Below are 15346 nucleotides of genomic sequence, written 5' to 3'. Positions count from 1 at the left end.
TGCTCTGTCTAGGATAACAGCTACATGTCTGTTATGTAAGCCGTGGCTGCTCTCCAGCGGAGCTTATGGGAACTGTGGGTCGGCCTCATATGGCCAGTGGGGCATTTAGGAGTGTGATTACTGGAGGGGTCAGAGGATGGCAAGGCCACAAATTTCACAAAACACAGCAGTACAGATACCAGTTTAATCATTTGTCTCCTCCTCCTCAGCTGGCAGAGAGAGACCCGGATCAGGACTGTAGCAGGTCGTCTACAAGGGGAGGTGGCTTACTTTGCGCCATGTGGAAAGAAATTGCGTCAGTATCCTGATGTAATGAAGGTAAATCAGAAATGTTACTTTATGTTATAAAGAGAATATGTGTAGATTTAATGCCTTAAGTGGGGCCACACATTCAGTATTGTTGGAGCTTTCTGTATTTGCACTCAGGTGGGAAATCACAGCGTTTTTGCTAATGACCAAGTAGTATAGTTAAAAATTCCTTACTATGTTTAACTTAATATGCATTATTCTTCTGTCTGCAGTATTTACTCCGGAATGGGATAACTGAAATCTCTCGGGATAACTTCAGCTTTAGTACAAAAATTAAAGTTGGTGACTTCTATGAAGCCAGAGAAGGACCAGAAGTAAATGTTGCTGAATGTTTTTTTTTTTTTTTTTTTTTTTTTTCCTGTTTCTAATATATTACTGTGAAGTCATTACTTAATATTCAAATTGATTTTCTACATTAAAGGATTATGACATAGATTGCTTTTAAAGAAAATATATTATAATGTAATGTAAATGTTTCTCTATAATTTCAGTAATGTCATCTATACCCACCTTACATCGTTTGTTTAGATACCCTTGTATTAAAACATTAAAACAGCCAGACATTTTTCTTTTGTTTGTGTTAATCTATCCATCTTATACTTCTTATTACCTAGGGTTTACAGTGGTTCTTGCTATCTGAAGAAGAGATTGCTCCCAGTGTTATAGCAATGGATGGGAGGCACAGCCGCCGCACAAAGTCTGAGCACGAGATGACAGGTGGTAGCACTGGGGCCAGACAATGGAAAGCAGATCCTGTAAATCTTGCTGAAAGTAACTTCCAAGATGTCAGTGATGCCAAGTTGTTACGCAAACTGGAGGCTCAAGGTCAGTTTACATTTTAGAAATGCTTCAGTGGGACATGTTAAAGAGCAAAGCCTGCATAACAGAGCAGCACCAGGTGGTGGTTATATATTTTATGTGCATTCCCATTTTGAGGTTTGTTGCATTCATAACATAAACATGTGCAAATGACTTCAAGATATCTTAAGCTGAACTACAGTGTTGAATTGCAAATATATAAAATGAATGTTTTTGAACCTTATAACTAAACTGGAAAAGCATCCTTCTAGAATTAGAAATGGTACAAACCATCTTAGAAAAGGCAGCAGTGTTTCTTTCTTAGTAATGTCTGTGAAGATTCTCAGTCGTCCAGGTAAAATTATCTTGAGTCATGGCAACTGGACTTCTAGTTTTTAGGTCAAAACTTTTCACTACTCATCTAAATAACTTCATCAGTCCAAGAGAAAGCTGGTATGGAATCTCAAATTTATCCTTCAGGTTAGTTTCATTAGTTAGGCTCATTGGTGAACTATGTAAATGGGGTCAGAGTTGTTAGACCCACACTCCTTTTTTAGTAATTCATAACATAATACAACCATTCGACATGTTATTGAGCAAGGGTCATGGTCCTTGGGGCTTATTTCTCAACTTTTGCTATTACTGATGCAAGACCATTTGAATAGATACTGTATATGGATCCATATATGGATATACATAGATTTAAAAAAAAAAAAACAGTACCTCTTTGGAAAAACTCCTTGCTTTCTTTCGAGGTCCTTTAGATAGATTTGGGGAGTACCTGAGTGTCAATTTTTATTTAAGTTTTTAACTTATGATAGAATTTTATATTTCATCATGTTGCAGAAATAGCTCGACAGGCAGCTCAGCTCAAATTGATGAGAAAACTGGAGAAGCAGGCCATGGTACAAGCAGCCAAGGAGGCAAGGAAGCAACAAGGTAAACAGCAGCTGTCTGGTCAAACACTTCTAATACTAAATCATATGCTGTGTGCAAGCCTAATTTGTTTGTGTTTTCCAGCAATAATGGCTGCTGAGGAGAGGCGGAAAAAGAGAGAGCAGATAAAGATTCTTAAACAGCAAGTAAGGATTTTTTTTTTTTTGTGTGTGTGAATTGTTTAATTTTCATTGCAGAGCTTCATAATGATCTACAGCTGCTCTGTTTAGTTGTGTATTTGGAGTTTATGCATTCCAAGGTGAAAAGGTTTTAAGCACAGTCGAATTGCTTTGGAATTCTACAAGGAAGTTGCTATCCTTTAACATGCTGCACCCACTGTACCTCATCTGCATAGACCCGCTGTACTTCTTCACCCCACTCCCCTCCACCACTCTATAACATGCATGACTTAACAGTTAATTTATTTGATCTTGCCCTCATCCTTTTACCAGGAGAAGATCAAGCGCATTCAGCAAATTCGTATGGAGAAAGAACTCCGTGCACAGCAAATTCTTGAGGTTCGTCCTGAAAGTTATTGCAGAAACGTTCTAAAACACTTCTTTTCTGCTGTTGATAGGATATTTAAAAAGCCCAACCAAAGGCTATTCCTAAATTACGTGGTCCCACTTTTGGTCACATCCAGCAAGTACACGTGACTAATGCTTAATTGGTTTTTTTCCAAAAGTGCCGTGGAATATGAAAATCTCCTTAGACAGTGATGGTCCTTAATACAAAATACTGTATTTTATTAAGTAAGAAGTGTCCCAGAGTTTACCATGGTGTTAATGTGTGGGAATAATCACCTCATTACTCAAGAGTTCAATATGTTAGATGTGTTATTATCAGTAAGCCTCTGAGCATTCAGCTTTGTGTGGAATATTTTCTACTGACAGCACAAACTGTCAAGAATACTGAAAAATGGCAATCTAGCAAAAACTTATCAAATATATGCATAATATTAAATGCAGTCATTATTTCATTATGTACAAACCAGATTTATATACTTACAATTTTGGCACAATTTTCCAAATTCTTTATTTTCATTTAATTGTTTTAAATAACATATCAAGTAATTTTCTGCCTTAAGTGTTGATTCAGTCACTGCTGTGTTTTACATATTGTAAGTCTTTTGAATGAGTGTGCTGGCTGTTTGTGTTAAATGATCATGAGACCTGTTTTGCACACAAAGGCAAAAAGAAAGAAAAAAGAAGCAGCAGTCAATGCCAAAATATTGGAGGCTGAGAAACGACACAAAGTGAGTAAGATAAGATTTATAAGATTGTTTTGCCACAGTGAGCCTGTTCTCTTGTTCAACTTGCACAAAAGTCCCACACACCCATGACTCTAAACCTTTAACCCCCACATCTCTGCAATGTAATGTTTTGTAATGTAATTTTTTTTTTTTTGTTTTCTTTATTGTACTGTTCGTCTGTGCAAAGCAGACTTCCCTTGCTTTGGTTAATCACTGTGACAGGAGAAGGAAGATGACCTTCCTACATTCTATAATTATCTATAAAATGAGGGGATTTACATTAGCTCAGCAAGTTAAGGCAGGAAGCCTAAAATTTTTGTAGGCTGTTGCTGAATATAAGTCCATCCATTTCTGTACACAGTTTTCGTAATTTTTTTTTTTTTTTTTTGTAAATTTACAGTTTTGTACATTTGTGTACATCCATTTTAGTTTTTGAACGAGATAATCTTTGTTTTGAAGGAGAAAGAAATGCGAAGACTACAAGCTGTTATATTGAAGCACCAGGTGGGTATTTTGCCATAACCATGTTATTCTAAAGCTGTTCTTACTCTGTACTTAACTTAAATACCCTGTAGACAGGCTCTATCCAATTGTCAGATTATAATATAAATATAGTCATGCTTTGGGGTTCTTTGGTGTATTTTTATTTCACCTTGCTATAGTTTGGGTTTTCTTGCATTGATTTTCTTGTGTGATTTTCTGTTTCTTAATACTTTGCCAACTCTTTCTACCAGGAGTTGGAGAGGCATAGACTAGATATGGTATGGGTATGTTTGTTTCTGTGCATTCAAAACATAATATGAACATGTGACAAATGATTACCATCCATAGCAATTGTTTTTTTTTTTTTTTTTTTTGGCTGAGTATAGTATTGGTTGCAGTTATACTACATCCGTCTGCATGGCTTTTCCAGAACAGTGCACTGCATATGTCCACCGTTCGTGTCTGGGAAAACGCATCCATTATCTGCCCAGCATGATCAAGAATTCCTAATCTCCATAGATATTATAATGGAAATACAATTTTCTCTGATAGCCTGAATAAATATTGACTTGTTACCCTGGTTCTTTTTGGATTATGTTTAGATGCTCAAAATCCTATTGCTCTAAAGCATGTGAGCTAACATTTCTAATCCACCTGAAAGAGTCGATACACCTGTTAAGTTACATTTAATGTAAAAAGAATTGCTGCATTTTTAGTTTTATTAACTAGTTTTTCTCATTTAAAATTGAAACATTTTATCATTGATGTTCTTTTGTGACAGTATTCTCACTAAATACTGTATTCTGATCTGTATGTAGTGTGGCAGTGCTAGTATAAAAAGGCTACCATAGCTTTAGAGCAAATAAAGCAGAGTTAAAATATAAATATGATCTTTAAGATTTCCAGATAGTTTAATACAATGTTGTTCATCAGTCCTTTAGAAATGCACTTGCCACTATAATAATATCTGCTACTTATTGTTGTAAAACTCAAGACCTCTACCAACTTTCAGTCTGCTGCTTGTCCACATGCTCAGATTAATTACCAGTGTTTGTAACAGCTTATGCTTTGTGTATGCATCACTACACTCATTTGCTTTTTGTTTATCATTGCCTTCCATTTAGCCCAATTAAACTGCTCAAAAAAAATAAGGGAACACTTAATCATTGAAGTATAACAATAAGTCAGTTAAACTTCAGGGATATCAGTCTGTCCATTTGGAAAGGACAAGTGATTGTGAAAGCAGCTTCACCTGCTGTGGTCCAACAAATGCACTAAAGCAAGAGACCCCTACAAATGGAATGGTGTCTCAAATACTCTCTCTGTGGTGAACATTTGCTCCATGTAAAACCATGACTGGTTTGGTGGTGGGTCAGTGATGGTCGGAGAAAGCATGTCTGTGGAGGGCTGCACACACCTCCATTTCACAGCCAGTGATACCCTGACTGCTTTAAGGTCTGGGATGAAATCCTCAGAGTGAGTGTCAGACCTTACTCTGGTGCATGTGTTCCTCCTTGTGCAGGACAGTGGCCAGCACCTTGTGGCCATAGTGTGCAGGCAGTTTCTGGATGACAAAGGCATTGATGTCATGTGACTGGCCCTCACATGCCCCTGACCTAAATCCAATTGAGCACCCAATGGACCACCCAGGAGCTCACTGATGCCCTGATCCAAGTCTGGGAGGAGATCCTCCAGGACACTATCCACTGACTCATCAGGAGCATGCCCAGACGTTGTCAGACATGCATACAGGCATGCAGAGGCCCTGATGAATGTAACACAACTTGAATGAGCCTGTGATTTCACTTTTTACTTTGACTTTAAGTGTGATTTTGAATACAGCACTCCATGGATTGATTTTTTTTTTTTTCATTTATGTCATTTTGTTCTGAACAACATATAAAATGTGCATTATTAAAGATTTTCAACTTGAATAATTAATTCATCAAGAGCCAATGTGTGATTTAGGTGTTCCCTTAATTTTTTTGAGCTGCTTATAATATATGTCCTTGCACTTAAGCTACAGCACAGTGAGCAGTGTTTTGATTGAGATGACTGTGACTAACAGTTTACCCATGCTGCTTCTTCTACTGTGCATGTCCTATGGTTCGTATCTGTTGTAGCTGTGATTGTTTTTTCTTTTCATAAAATAACAAAATCTATAAGTGGAATAGAAAGTATGTGTCTGTGCTATACCAGGAGAAAGAAAGACGCCGGCAGCACATGATGCTAATGAAGGCTGTGGAGGCCCGTAAAAAGGCAGAGGTGAATAACTGTTGACTGTCTATGCTGTGTTATTTTGTTTTATTTATCTATTCTAATGATTGATTGGTTACTCACCAATCTTTTGTGGTTAGGCATACAATTAATTTAAGGTTTGGTAATCAACAACCAACAACAGCAACAACCTTTGTTAAATGTTCATCTCTTGATGTTCAACACAGTTGTCACTTTGGTTGTAGTTTGTGTTTTGTGTGTGTCTGTCTGTCTGTCTACCCACCCAGTAAATAGGTGGCCAAGCAATTCTGAGCACAAAAGTCTGCAATGATGTCAGTAATTTCTCTTGGCTGTAGGAGAAGGAGCGTCTGAAGAAAGAGAAGAAGAATGAGAAACGGTTAAACAAGGAGAGAAAACTGGAGCTCAAAAGACTGGAACTGGAAAAAGCAAAGGAGCTGAAGAAACCAAATGAAGACATGTGTTTAGCAGATCATAAGGTGCTCTCACATTGTGGAAATGTCAATATAGATTATTTGTCATGTATAGATTATTTCCCTGTGGAGTAGCTGACTGTGTGTGTGTGAAAAGATTGGATTTTTGACATGCAAATCAATCACTATAATCACTTTGGGAACTATGGCCAAGATTAGAATTGCTTTTGAAAAATTATTTCATTGTTTGGCTATCAGATGTACAAACAGATGCTCTGTATCAGTGAAAGCAAAGCAAATTGAATAAAAAGTAAATAGGTATAGGTCATAATACTGCCACCAAGTGGATAGGGGTTGTAATATATTCAAACATTCTCCACTGCTGTAACGTTTCTTTAACTGAACTAATTAGACAATTTAAGAAAACAGGTAGGAGGATTCTTTGAGTCTTAAATTGTAAAAATAACTCTTACACAATGTTCAAAACTGTTATTTTTACTTTGAACTTCTATTGTATAGAATACAACACTGAATACACTTTTAAAATTGTCTGAATTTTTGTTCTCTCTAGCCCCTTCCCGAGTTGTCCCATATTCCTGGTCTGGTGTTACCAGGAAGCGCCTTCTCTGACTGCCTGGTGGTATTACAGTTTCTGCGGACCTTTGGAAAAGTTCTGGGATTGGACATAAATTCAAACATGTTCACCTTGAGAGATCTTCAAGCGGGTCTGCTCAATATTGGGGATAGTATGGGCAAGGTGCAGGACCTGCTGGTGAGCATGCTGTTTGCAGCTCTGCGTGATCCTGGTATACCTTCAGGTCGCAAGGTGAGAGTATGTTGTTGTAATTGCAGTTTTTGTGAATGGATGATTTGTATCTGCTTCCTGTCCTGCAAATTACAAGTGTATGCACACACATACAACTCACCAGACATAACTCCTGCATAATAATTCCTGCTTGTTATTGACTTTTACCCGGTGTGTGACTAGTGCAGCACCAATAGAGTAATTGAGAAGTAGAGTTTTAATAACAAATAGTGACAATGGACCCTGGTACTGTAACAACAATATTGCAGCTATAGATGTTTTAGTCGACTATGTCCTCCCAGCTAACCAATTAGAAAACATTTTAGGGTTTTTCAATATTCTGGGTCTGTGCAGTTTGATATGAGGATGGGTATACATGTTTAGAGCTTCTTAGCTTTAAACTACAATTGTAATTCATGCCCCAAGCTCATTTGTCCATGTTATGCTGTAGGATGTCATTATGCCTTTATGTGATTTTACATAATCTTTCACATAATAAGTGGTTGTCTCAGGCTATCAGGCACACCTCAAGAGAGATATTCATAAAAGGATATTAGCTAGACTGCCATCAAGCATTAGTCATAGTAATCTGCACCTGCTAAATGTGGTGACACTTCAGCCCTTAGCATTACGAAGAGATCATTGTTCATAAGGACAGTGCTCTACCAGACACCTGCAGTCACTCTGTCGGTACAGTTTACACAAGCAATGCTCGGTTAAGCTCGGGGAGGGGGGGGGGCTAAACTCCATCCTTTTGAACATAATTTCTTTCTTTTAGAGCAAAACTAGCTTGGGGGACCACTTGGCTAATGTGGAGATGAATCGCGATAATGTGTCTGAGATCCTGCAGATCTACATGGAGGGTCACTGTGAGCAGACAGAGCTGACTGCTCTGGCCATCAGCCTCAGGACTAAGGCTTTTCAGGCCCACAGTCCATCACAGAAAGCCTACATGCTAGCATTCCTGGTTAATGAGCTCTGCAGCAGTAAAGCTGTGATTAGGTGAGAGTCCTGCCTTTGCCTGACACCCCCTGACCAGTGTCATTTTTGCCATTTATTGCAGACTACAGATGAAAGTCAAGCTTTGACTAACTGTGGTACTTTTACAGAAATGTTTATTAGTGTACAGTCAGTGAATATGACAAATGAAACACTCTCATTTTCGGATGGATTAAACTACCACTAAAATAGTGTGTTCTTTTTTTTAGGCTTTGATACATTTTTGTGAAACAAATCATTGTTGCCTTGTAAAAAATAGAAAAAAATGTATAAACAAGTCTATGTGCTTAACGCTAACACTTTAATCTCTGTGGAGAGAGGGGAACTTGTTTTATTCATGTTCAGCTGAAATTTTGATAAAATAAAGTATCAAAAGGAATGTGACAAATCCTGATCTGATGGACAGTTTCAGAAGGTTACATCAAACCATCATCAATTTTTCATTAGTACTGGTAACATTTTGAAACACATCTGGTGCCTAGTGCAGTGTGGTGCAAATGATCCGCGTGTGGTGTATGTTCTTTTTATTATGTAAAACAGTCAGAGAAGCATCCTTTAAATTATTTTCTCATACCTTGCAGTGAGATTGACAAAAACATAGATAACATGACCAACCTGAGGAAGGATATGTGGGTTGTTGAAGGGAAGCTTCGCAAGTGAGTATATACTTCAAGGTTTTACTGGAAGATTTTGTGCATACACTTGAAAATGTTGCATTAGTGACTGAGATGTTGATGCTAAAACAACTTGAATTTCTTAACTAATTAAATGTCACAGGAATGAAGAAACTAAAAGCCAAGTTTCATTTCTCTTCAATTTTTTTTTTTCAAAGACTGAGGAACATCCATGCCAAAAGGACAGGGAAGAGAGACAGCAGTGTGGGATTAGAGGACAGCCACTCCTTTGTCATCCCCACTGGCAGAAACAAGTGCAAGAGGAAAGAAGGGGACAGTGAGGAAGAAGAGGATGAGGATGATGACAGTGAAGACCAAGGAGATGAGGAGGAGGAGGAGGAAGAAGAATCGGGGGGAAAGAAAGGGAAGAAAGCAGAGATGTGTGAAGATGAGGTCAGTGCCAGCATGATGCTTTTTTACCAGAGCTAGCAGCTACATCAGTGTTTATGGTAAATGTCACCCAGTCCACTAGTCTCACACTAATGAGATCTTTTCATCTAGGATGACGGTGCACACTCAGCCAGCATGGAAGAGCTAGAGAAACAGATTGAGAAAACATACAAGGTAAATTAAACCCTTTGAGACCATAGTTTTAATCAGCTCATCAATTAATTTAATACGTTTCAGTTCAACCTCCTGTACTTCTCTCTCTCTAGCAACAGAGTCAGATAAGACAGAAACTATTTAACTCCTCTCACTCACTGCGCTCCATGGCCATTGGACAGGACCGCTACAAGAGACGTTACTGGGTCCTTCCGCATTGTGGTGGTGTCTTTGTTGAAGGCATGGGGAGTGGTGAAGGTGCAAACCCAGACTGATAGCTCAGCTTTTATTCACTTATTCATCATCATCATATACCTAATAGAAAGTTGTAATGTTTTTTGTGCACTTTACTTGACCTGACATTTTATGTTACCCAGGTTATGAGGAGGTGGAGAATGAAAAGACAAGACAGAGAACTGCTCCGGTGGTCAATATAAAACAGGAGCACCTGGAAGAAACAAAGATGCCAGATTTTAGTTCATCCCAGAGAACAGAGAGTGATACAACCACACCAAAGAGACAGCAGGATAAAGACAACCTCAATCTCTTCCTCCAGACACCTGGTTCCTTATCTAAGCTCAGCAAACTCCTTGAAGTAGCTAAAATAGCTCAAGAGTCAGACATAAGTTCTCGCAACAGTCATTCTGCTAAAGCCCATACCACTGTATCTTATCCCTCATATCCCACCTCTCAGAAGGAGTTATCCCACAGCCCCCAATCAGCAACCTCTCAGCAGAGACTCCCTAATAAAACTGACACTTCAGTGTCATCTCTTCTCAATGCCCCCCAATTCAAAAGCAACCCCTGTATACCCTGCAGCCCTCAGTCTGTCCTTCATGATGACCAGCTATCCAAAATACTGATGGAAAAGAGTAACCAGTGGTTTAGCCTGTTGCCTCGCTCACCGTGTGAAGGCTCTGTCACCTCTGATTCCAGTCCTCCAGCCTACTCCTCTTCTCCACAGACCATCAGCACTAAATCCCCCACCTCCCTCTCCCCTAATCCCCTAGATACAGCCTACAACACTCCTGCTGTGATCAGTAACATACAGTCGTCTGCCCTCCTTCAGGTTGGTGGATAATAATAATAATAATGCTATCTCTTATCTCAGTCACCTTCAGTTCAGATCACACTGATAATGTTATTCCAAATTATATGACCATTTTCACATGTTGCAAATTGATAGAAACTCTTAGCTTTGTTGCAGTGATGGCCTTATGTGTTTTGCTTGTGGCAGTGGAAAACAATCATGAAAAATGTATCATAATTTAAAGTGTATATTTTTTTCTCTCATGAAAAATGTATCATAATTTAAAGTGTATATTTTTTTCTCTCAGCGATTAAATTCTGCCATTCACCAAAGCTCGCTGACACTGTGTGACATGTCAAGAGCAGCGACAGGTCCCAGCCTGCCCTTCCCTGACACTCCTTTACACTCAATACTGGATCTGGCCTCCCAGCATAGAGAGGGTAATGGGAACAGGGTCCTTTTCCTGGCTAATAACAACTCTATCAACAAGACCACAGAGGCCCAGAATGACAAACCCCTTTGTGTCTCATTCCCTGATGTGGAGGTAGCCAAGACACAGGATTACCCTAGTCCTCAGCCTATCCCTGAGGGTAAGACTGGCTTAAAGATGTTCACTTCCTAGACAGCACTGTCACTTAGTTGTACAATTTCCCATTTCTAAAATTAAACAATTATGTCACATAAGTTTTTAAATATGTGTTGCGTGTGTTGGCAGAGATGCTACATGGTTGGTGGAGAGTATCAGACCTGGAAGAACTCCAGTGTCTGATCAAGGCCCTCCACAGCCGAGGTGTCAGAGAGAGAGTCTTGCTGAAACAAATCCAAAAACATATGGAGTATATGACCCAGCTCAGTGCCAGTAGCAAAGACGGTGTGTCCATATCTCTTCTGCTCTCTCTTTAATATAGATATATATATATACATATATATGTATAAATTGCTTTCAGTAGACAGTAGTATGTTGTAATATTTTGTATGTATCTGTGGTGGCAGAGATTGATGTGGAAGAGCTGGAGATGCAGCAGGTGACCGTGAAGACAGTGGAGAGTTGGTGTGTTGAGGAGCAGGCCATGGAGGTGGACATAAGCCTGCTACAGCAGGTTGAGGAACTAGAGAGAAAAGTCGTTTCTGCCAGTCTGCAGGTCAAGGTACAGGCAAGGATGAATCCTGTCTTTTCAGATCACAAAGACAACAAACTTGTAGTTTTTCCTGAATTTTATATGTAATTTCATGAAAATATTTCAACTATATGCTGGTACAGGCTCCAATATCCCTACTTCATAGGGATGTGCAGTATTGTCCTGTCTGTAATTTCACTGCTGTGTCCCTCAGGGATGGACACTCCCTGAGCCCCAGTCAGAGAGGGAGGATCTGGTCTATCATGAGAACAAGTTATTCTCCTTCCCATCTCTGGAAAAAAAGGATCAGAAAGAAACCAGCACGGAGGAACTTCCTGGCACTATGTCACGTCTGCACAACAATCCCCTTGATATAGCAGTCACTAGGCTGGCAGAGCTGGAGAGGAACATTGATCGAAGGTATTTAAAGAAGAAATCACAACCATGCAGATCAGACTGGATAATGCCACCACACCTGTCTATGAATGATACATCACAGTGGAGGAAAAAAAGTACATCTGACTTTTTCTACTTGCAGAAGAAACACATTCACATGCTCCATGATTAATTTTACATGTCAGTTATGGCTACTTAAAACTTAAGACTGATTATCCATAGGTGTTCACTGGTTGATCTTGGCTGTTATTGACTGTTATCTTTCCAGTGCGATAAAGTTACTGACCATTATGTGATTGCTGTACAGTAATCCAGTAGTCTCACTATCTGTGACCTTAAAGCAGGGAGGAGGAGGTGGCTCCTGGGTTGAGGTGGCGTAAAGCCCTTAGTGAAGTCCGCAGCGCAGCTCAGCTGTCACTCTGCATTCAGCACCTGCAGAAATCCATCGCCTGGGAACGGTCCATCATGAAAGTGGTTAGTGATGCCTTATTTCTTCCACTCTTACTCTCGATTAAAGACTTTATTATATCTTCAATACCTAAATTCAAAGACCCAGTTACAACTTTACTCATTTCATTCAGTACAAAATATTATTTGATTTGGTTGATTGCATTAAAAAATAACCTTTTATAACTTAAACAATAAAACTATGAGGCCTTTTGTGTTTAAAGTATACAAAAAAAAAGTTACATAAAAAATTTGTAATTACATTTTAATTTCTTTCCAGCACTGCCAGCTCTGTCAGAAGGGGGATAATGAAGAACTGCTCCTACTCTGTGATGGTTGTGACAAAGGCTGCCACACATACTGCCATAAACCCAAGATCACCACAGTACCTGATGGAGACTGGTTTTGTTCCACTTGTGTTGCTAAGGTATACCAATGCACCCTGAGTGTTTACTCACATGTAATACTCTCTTCTTTTGCCTTGTAATTACAATTTACAGACCACTGTTACTGCAGTCTTAGGAGTCTCATTTTATACAACTGTCACCTGAATAGCATAACTATTACACATGTAATGACTGTGAAGATGGCATGTTGTGTGTGCCTCTGCATCAGTCCTCTGTGTTCTGTCATTCAGGAAAGTGGTCACTTTCCCCAGAGTTGGAAGCAGCAGAGCCAAACAGCTGGAGGAGGGAAGAAAGGCAGTGAGGTAAAGCGAAATAATAAGCCATCTGTGGAGGGAGAGGAGGCTGCCAGCGGCAACAGTGTGCCAAAGAAAGGAACCAAGGAATTCAAGAAGAGGAAAGGAGATGACAGCCCAGCCAGCTCCCAGGCCAAGCATGATAGCCCTGTCACCTGTGCAAAGAAAACCAAAATGGCTAAAGACGACGCAAATGGACTTGCGATGTGCCGGTACCCAAACATGCACACAGCATTTCCTTAATGTCTTTTCACTGTTAAGACTGAATGATCCCTGTGCTCTCATAAATGTACCACAATTCAAACAAGTTTTGTATACTGAAATCTGTCTGTACAAAATAAGTAGTGAAGAAACATGTGATGATGCTTGAGAAATCATGATCTTGTTTCTATTATATTATGTAGATCAAACTACCTTGAAAGGAAGTATAGTGAGATTGAGATAATATTTGCTCTTCTTTTCTCCAGAGTGTTGCTGGCTGAGCTAGAGGCCAATCAGGATGCCTGGCCTTTCCTCACACCGGTCAACCACAAAGCTGTGCCTGGATACAGGAAGGTCATCAAAAAGCCCATGGATTTCTCCACCATCAGAGAAAAGCTCACCAACAACCAGTATGTTTTTTTTTTTTTTTTTTTTAAATTAATGCTACTTCATATTTCCCAGTATATGTTATGTGCATGTACTGTGTGCATTTCATCATAAACTTGAATGCTACATATCATATGAAATTAAGACCATTTCTAATCATTACAGGTACCTAAATCTGGAAATGTTCCTCTTTGATGTGAACCTGGTTTTTGATAACTGTGAAAAGTTTAATGAAGATAATTCAGAAATTGGACGAGCCGGCCACAATATGAGGAGATTCTTTGACAAAAGATGGACTGAACTGCTGAATTAAAGAAAACCAAGTGTGGACTTCATGTTGTACTCTTTACATACCAAAATGTCGTCTTTGGTGTTTGGGGGGGGGGGTGTGTGCTCTTTTCACCTGAGACCCTAAATTCATACAGTTATAACAGCATAGATGCATAATGTGAAAAGACAAATGCTCTTGCTGTATAAGGTGAGAAAAACACTTGGATTAATATGGATTATTATCTTCAAGTGCAATACTGTTTTCTTTATCAAACTTCACTGACTTGAACCTAATACTCTATTTGGGAATCAAAGATTTAAGTCAGACTTTTTTTCATCCTCAGTACTGCAGCATAGCTTTGTGTATATGTGTATTTATTTTTCAAGTATTTATGTTTCACCTTTTTCTAAGAAAAAGTAGGAAGTGATACAAATCTTTTTTAAAAATAATTGTACAAGTCAATCAAAAAAAAGACCTGTTTACAGCTTTGTGACTTTTGGGTGCCAGCTGTATTATTGTTCATCTGCATTTGTGAGTTGTGTATAGTGTCACAGGCACATGTATTGTGTGCACTATTTACAAGTCGTATTTCTAACCTGTATAGTGTGTACATACAAAACAGTCTTGTTGAATATATTGTCAATGCATATGAAAGATTGTAGCATTTAATATAGTACAACTTACACATTGCCTGTGCTGAATATCCCCAAAACACTGTGGTCACCTTAATATTGTAGTGCCTGAACTCTGGCCTCTTAAAGTTGTATGGAGGTGTTTTTTCTTTTTGTCTTTCAGTGTGTACTGTACATGTAGGAAACTGTAGGAAACCCTCACACAACATGTAAAAGCCGTCCGTAAGAGATTTTCCTCTGAGCAGAAGTCATGTGTGTCATCTCCAGGCAGTCTTGTCAGACATCCTGTGGGCAGACGGGAAACCTGCACTGGGCTCCAGTCCAGCAGGGACTCAGTGTTACAGTTCACTGGGTGCATGACAGAAGTAACTTATTTTAACTATATTGTGAAATGGGTAGCGATTTTTTTTTTTTTTTTTGTAAGAATATTATTTTTAAATAGTTGTTGTGTGGTACGGATGAAATAAACCCGGTTTTCAAAATAACACCAGTACGCCCTCACTAGCTCACCGCGTTTGCACCTTATAATTATCGATTTTTATTTGTTTATTTTTTTTAAATCAGGCGTTTAATCTGAGTTTTTATAATGGTTAGTCATTATTTGAGTGGCAGTGGTTGAATGTAAATAATGTCACTGTATGACTACATCTCTGTACTTTAGTTTTGTTTTTGCCGAGTTCGTGTTTCCACCACTATTTAACGCAGGTCTTGAACCAG

The 15346-nt window shown here is 38.9% G+C and overlaps 1 protein-coding gene across 11 annotated transcripts in view; it reads left to right on the top strand.

Moving 5' to 3' along the window:
* The window catches only part of LOC113123457 (bromodomain adjacent to zinc finger domain protein 2B-like), a 50283-nt gene extending 35255 nt beyond the window's left edge, over positions 1–15028 (top strand). For 5 of the 11 annotated variants that reach the window (XM_026295555.1, XM_026295556.1, XM_026295557.1 and 2 more), the window contains 27 exons: positions 210–318; positions 522–623; positions 924–1134; positions 1954–2046; positions 2128–2189; positions 2496–2561; positions 3233–3298; positions 3755–3799; positions 4030–4062; positions 5978–6043; positions 6352–6492; positions 6998–7252; positions 8010–8233; positions 8812–8886; positions 9063–9297; positions 9406–9468; positions 9561–9705; positions 9825–10516; positions 10785–11067; positions 11193–11348; positions 11471–11625; positions 11810–12015; positions 12333–12465; positions 12719–12865; positions 13076–13350; positions 13606–13749; positions 13892–15028. In XM_026295555.1, coding sequence (XP_026151340.1) covers positions 210–318; positions 522–623; positions 924–1134; positions 1954–2046; positions 2128–2189; positions 2496–2561; positions 3233–3298; positions 3755–3799; positions 4030–4062; positions 5978–6043; positions 6352–6492; positions 6998–7252; positions 8010–8233; positions 8812–8886; positions 9063–9297; positions 9406–9468; positions 9561–9705; positions 9825–10516; positions 10785–11067; positions 11193–11348; positions 11471–11625; positions 11810–12015; positions 12333–12465; positions 12719–12865; positions 13076–13350; positions 13606–13749; positions 13892–14039 — 4330 coding nt within the window. In that variant the 3' untranslated portion in view covers positions 14040–15028. The remainder of the gene's footprint in view (positions 1–209; positions 319–521; positions 624–923; positions 1135–1953; positions 2047–2127; positions 2190–2495; positions 2562–3232; positions 3299–3754; positions 3800–4029; positions 4063–5977; positions 6044–6351; positions 6493–6997; positions 7253–8009; positions 8234–8811; positions 8887–9062; positions 9298–9405; positions 9469–9560; positions 9706–9824; positions 10517–10784; positions 11068–11192; positions 11349–11470; positions 11626–11809; positions 12016–12332; positions 12466–12718; positions 12866–13075; positions 13351–13605; positions 13750–13891) is intronic. The other 6 variants (XM_026295553.1, XM_026295552.1, XM_026295560.1 and 3 more) reach the window with 6 other exon arrangements.
* Positions 15029–15346: the final 318 nt, after the last annotated feature.

This window comes from Mastacembelus armatus, chromosome 21 (genome assembly GCF_900324485.2).
Source record: "Mastacembelus armatus chromosome 21, fMasArm1.2, whole genome shotgun sequence".
Classification (NCBI taxonomy): domain Eukaryota; kingdom Metazoa; phylum Chordata; class Actinopteri; order Synbranchiformes; family Mastacembelidae; genus Mastacembelus; species Mastacembelus armatus.
The sequence above is the reverse complement of the archived record's forward strand: the minus strand, read 5'-3'. Positions and strand labels throughout refer to the sequence as shown.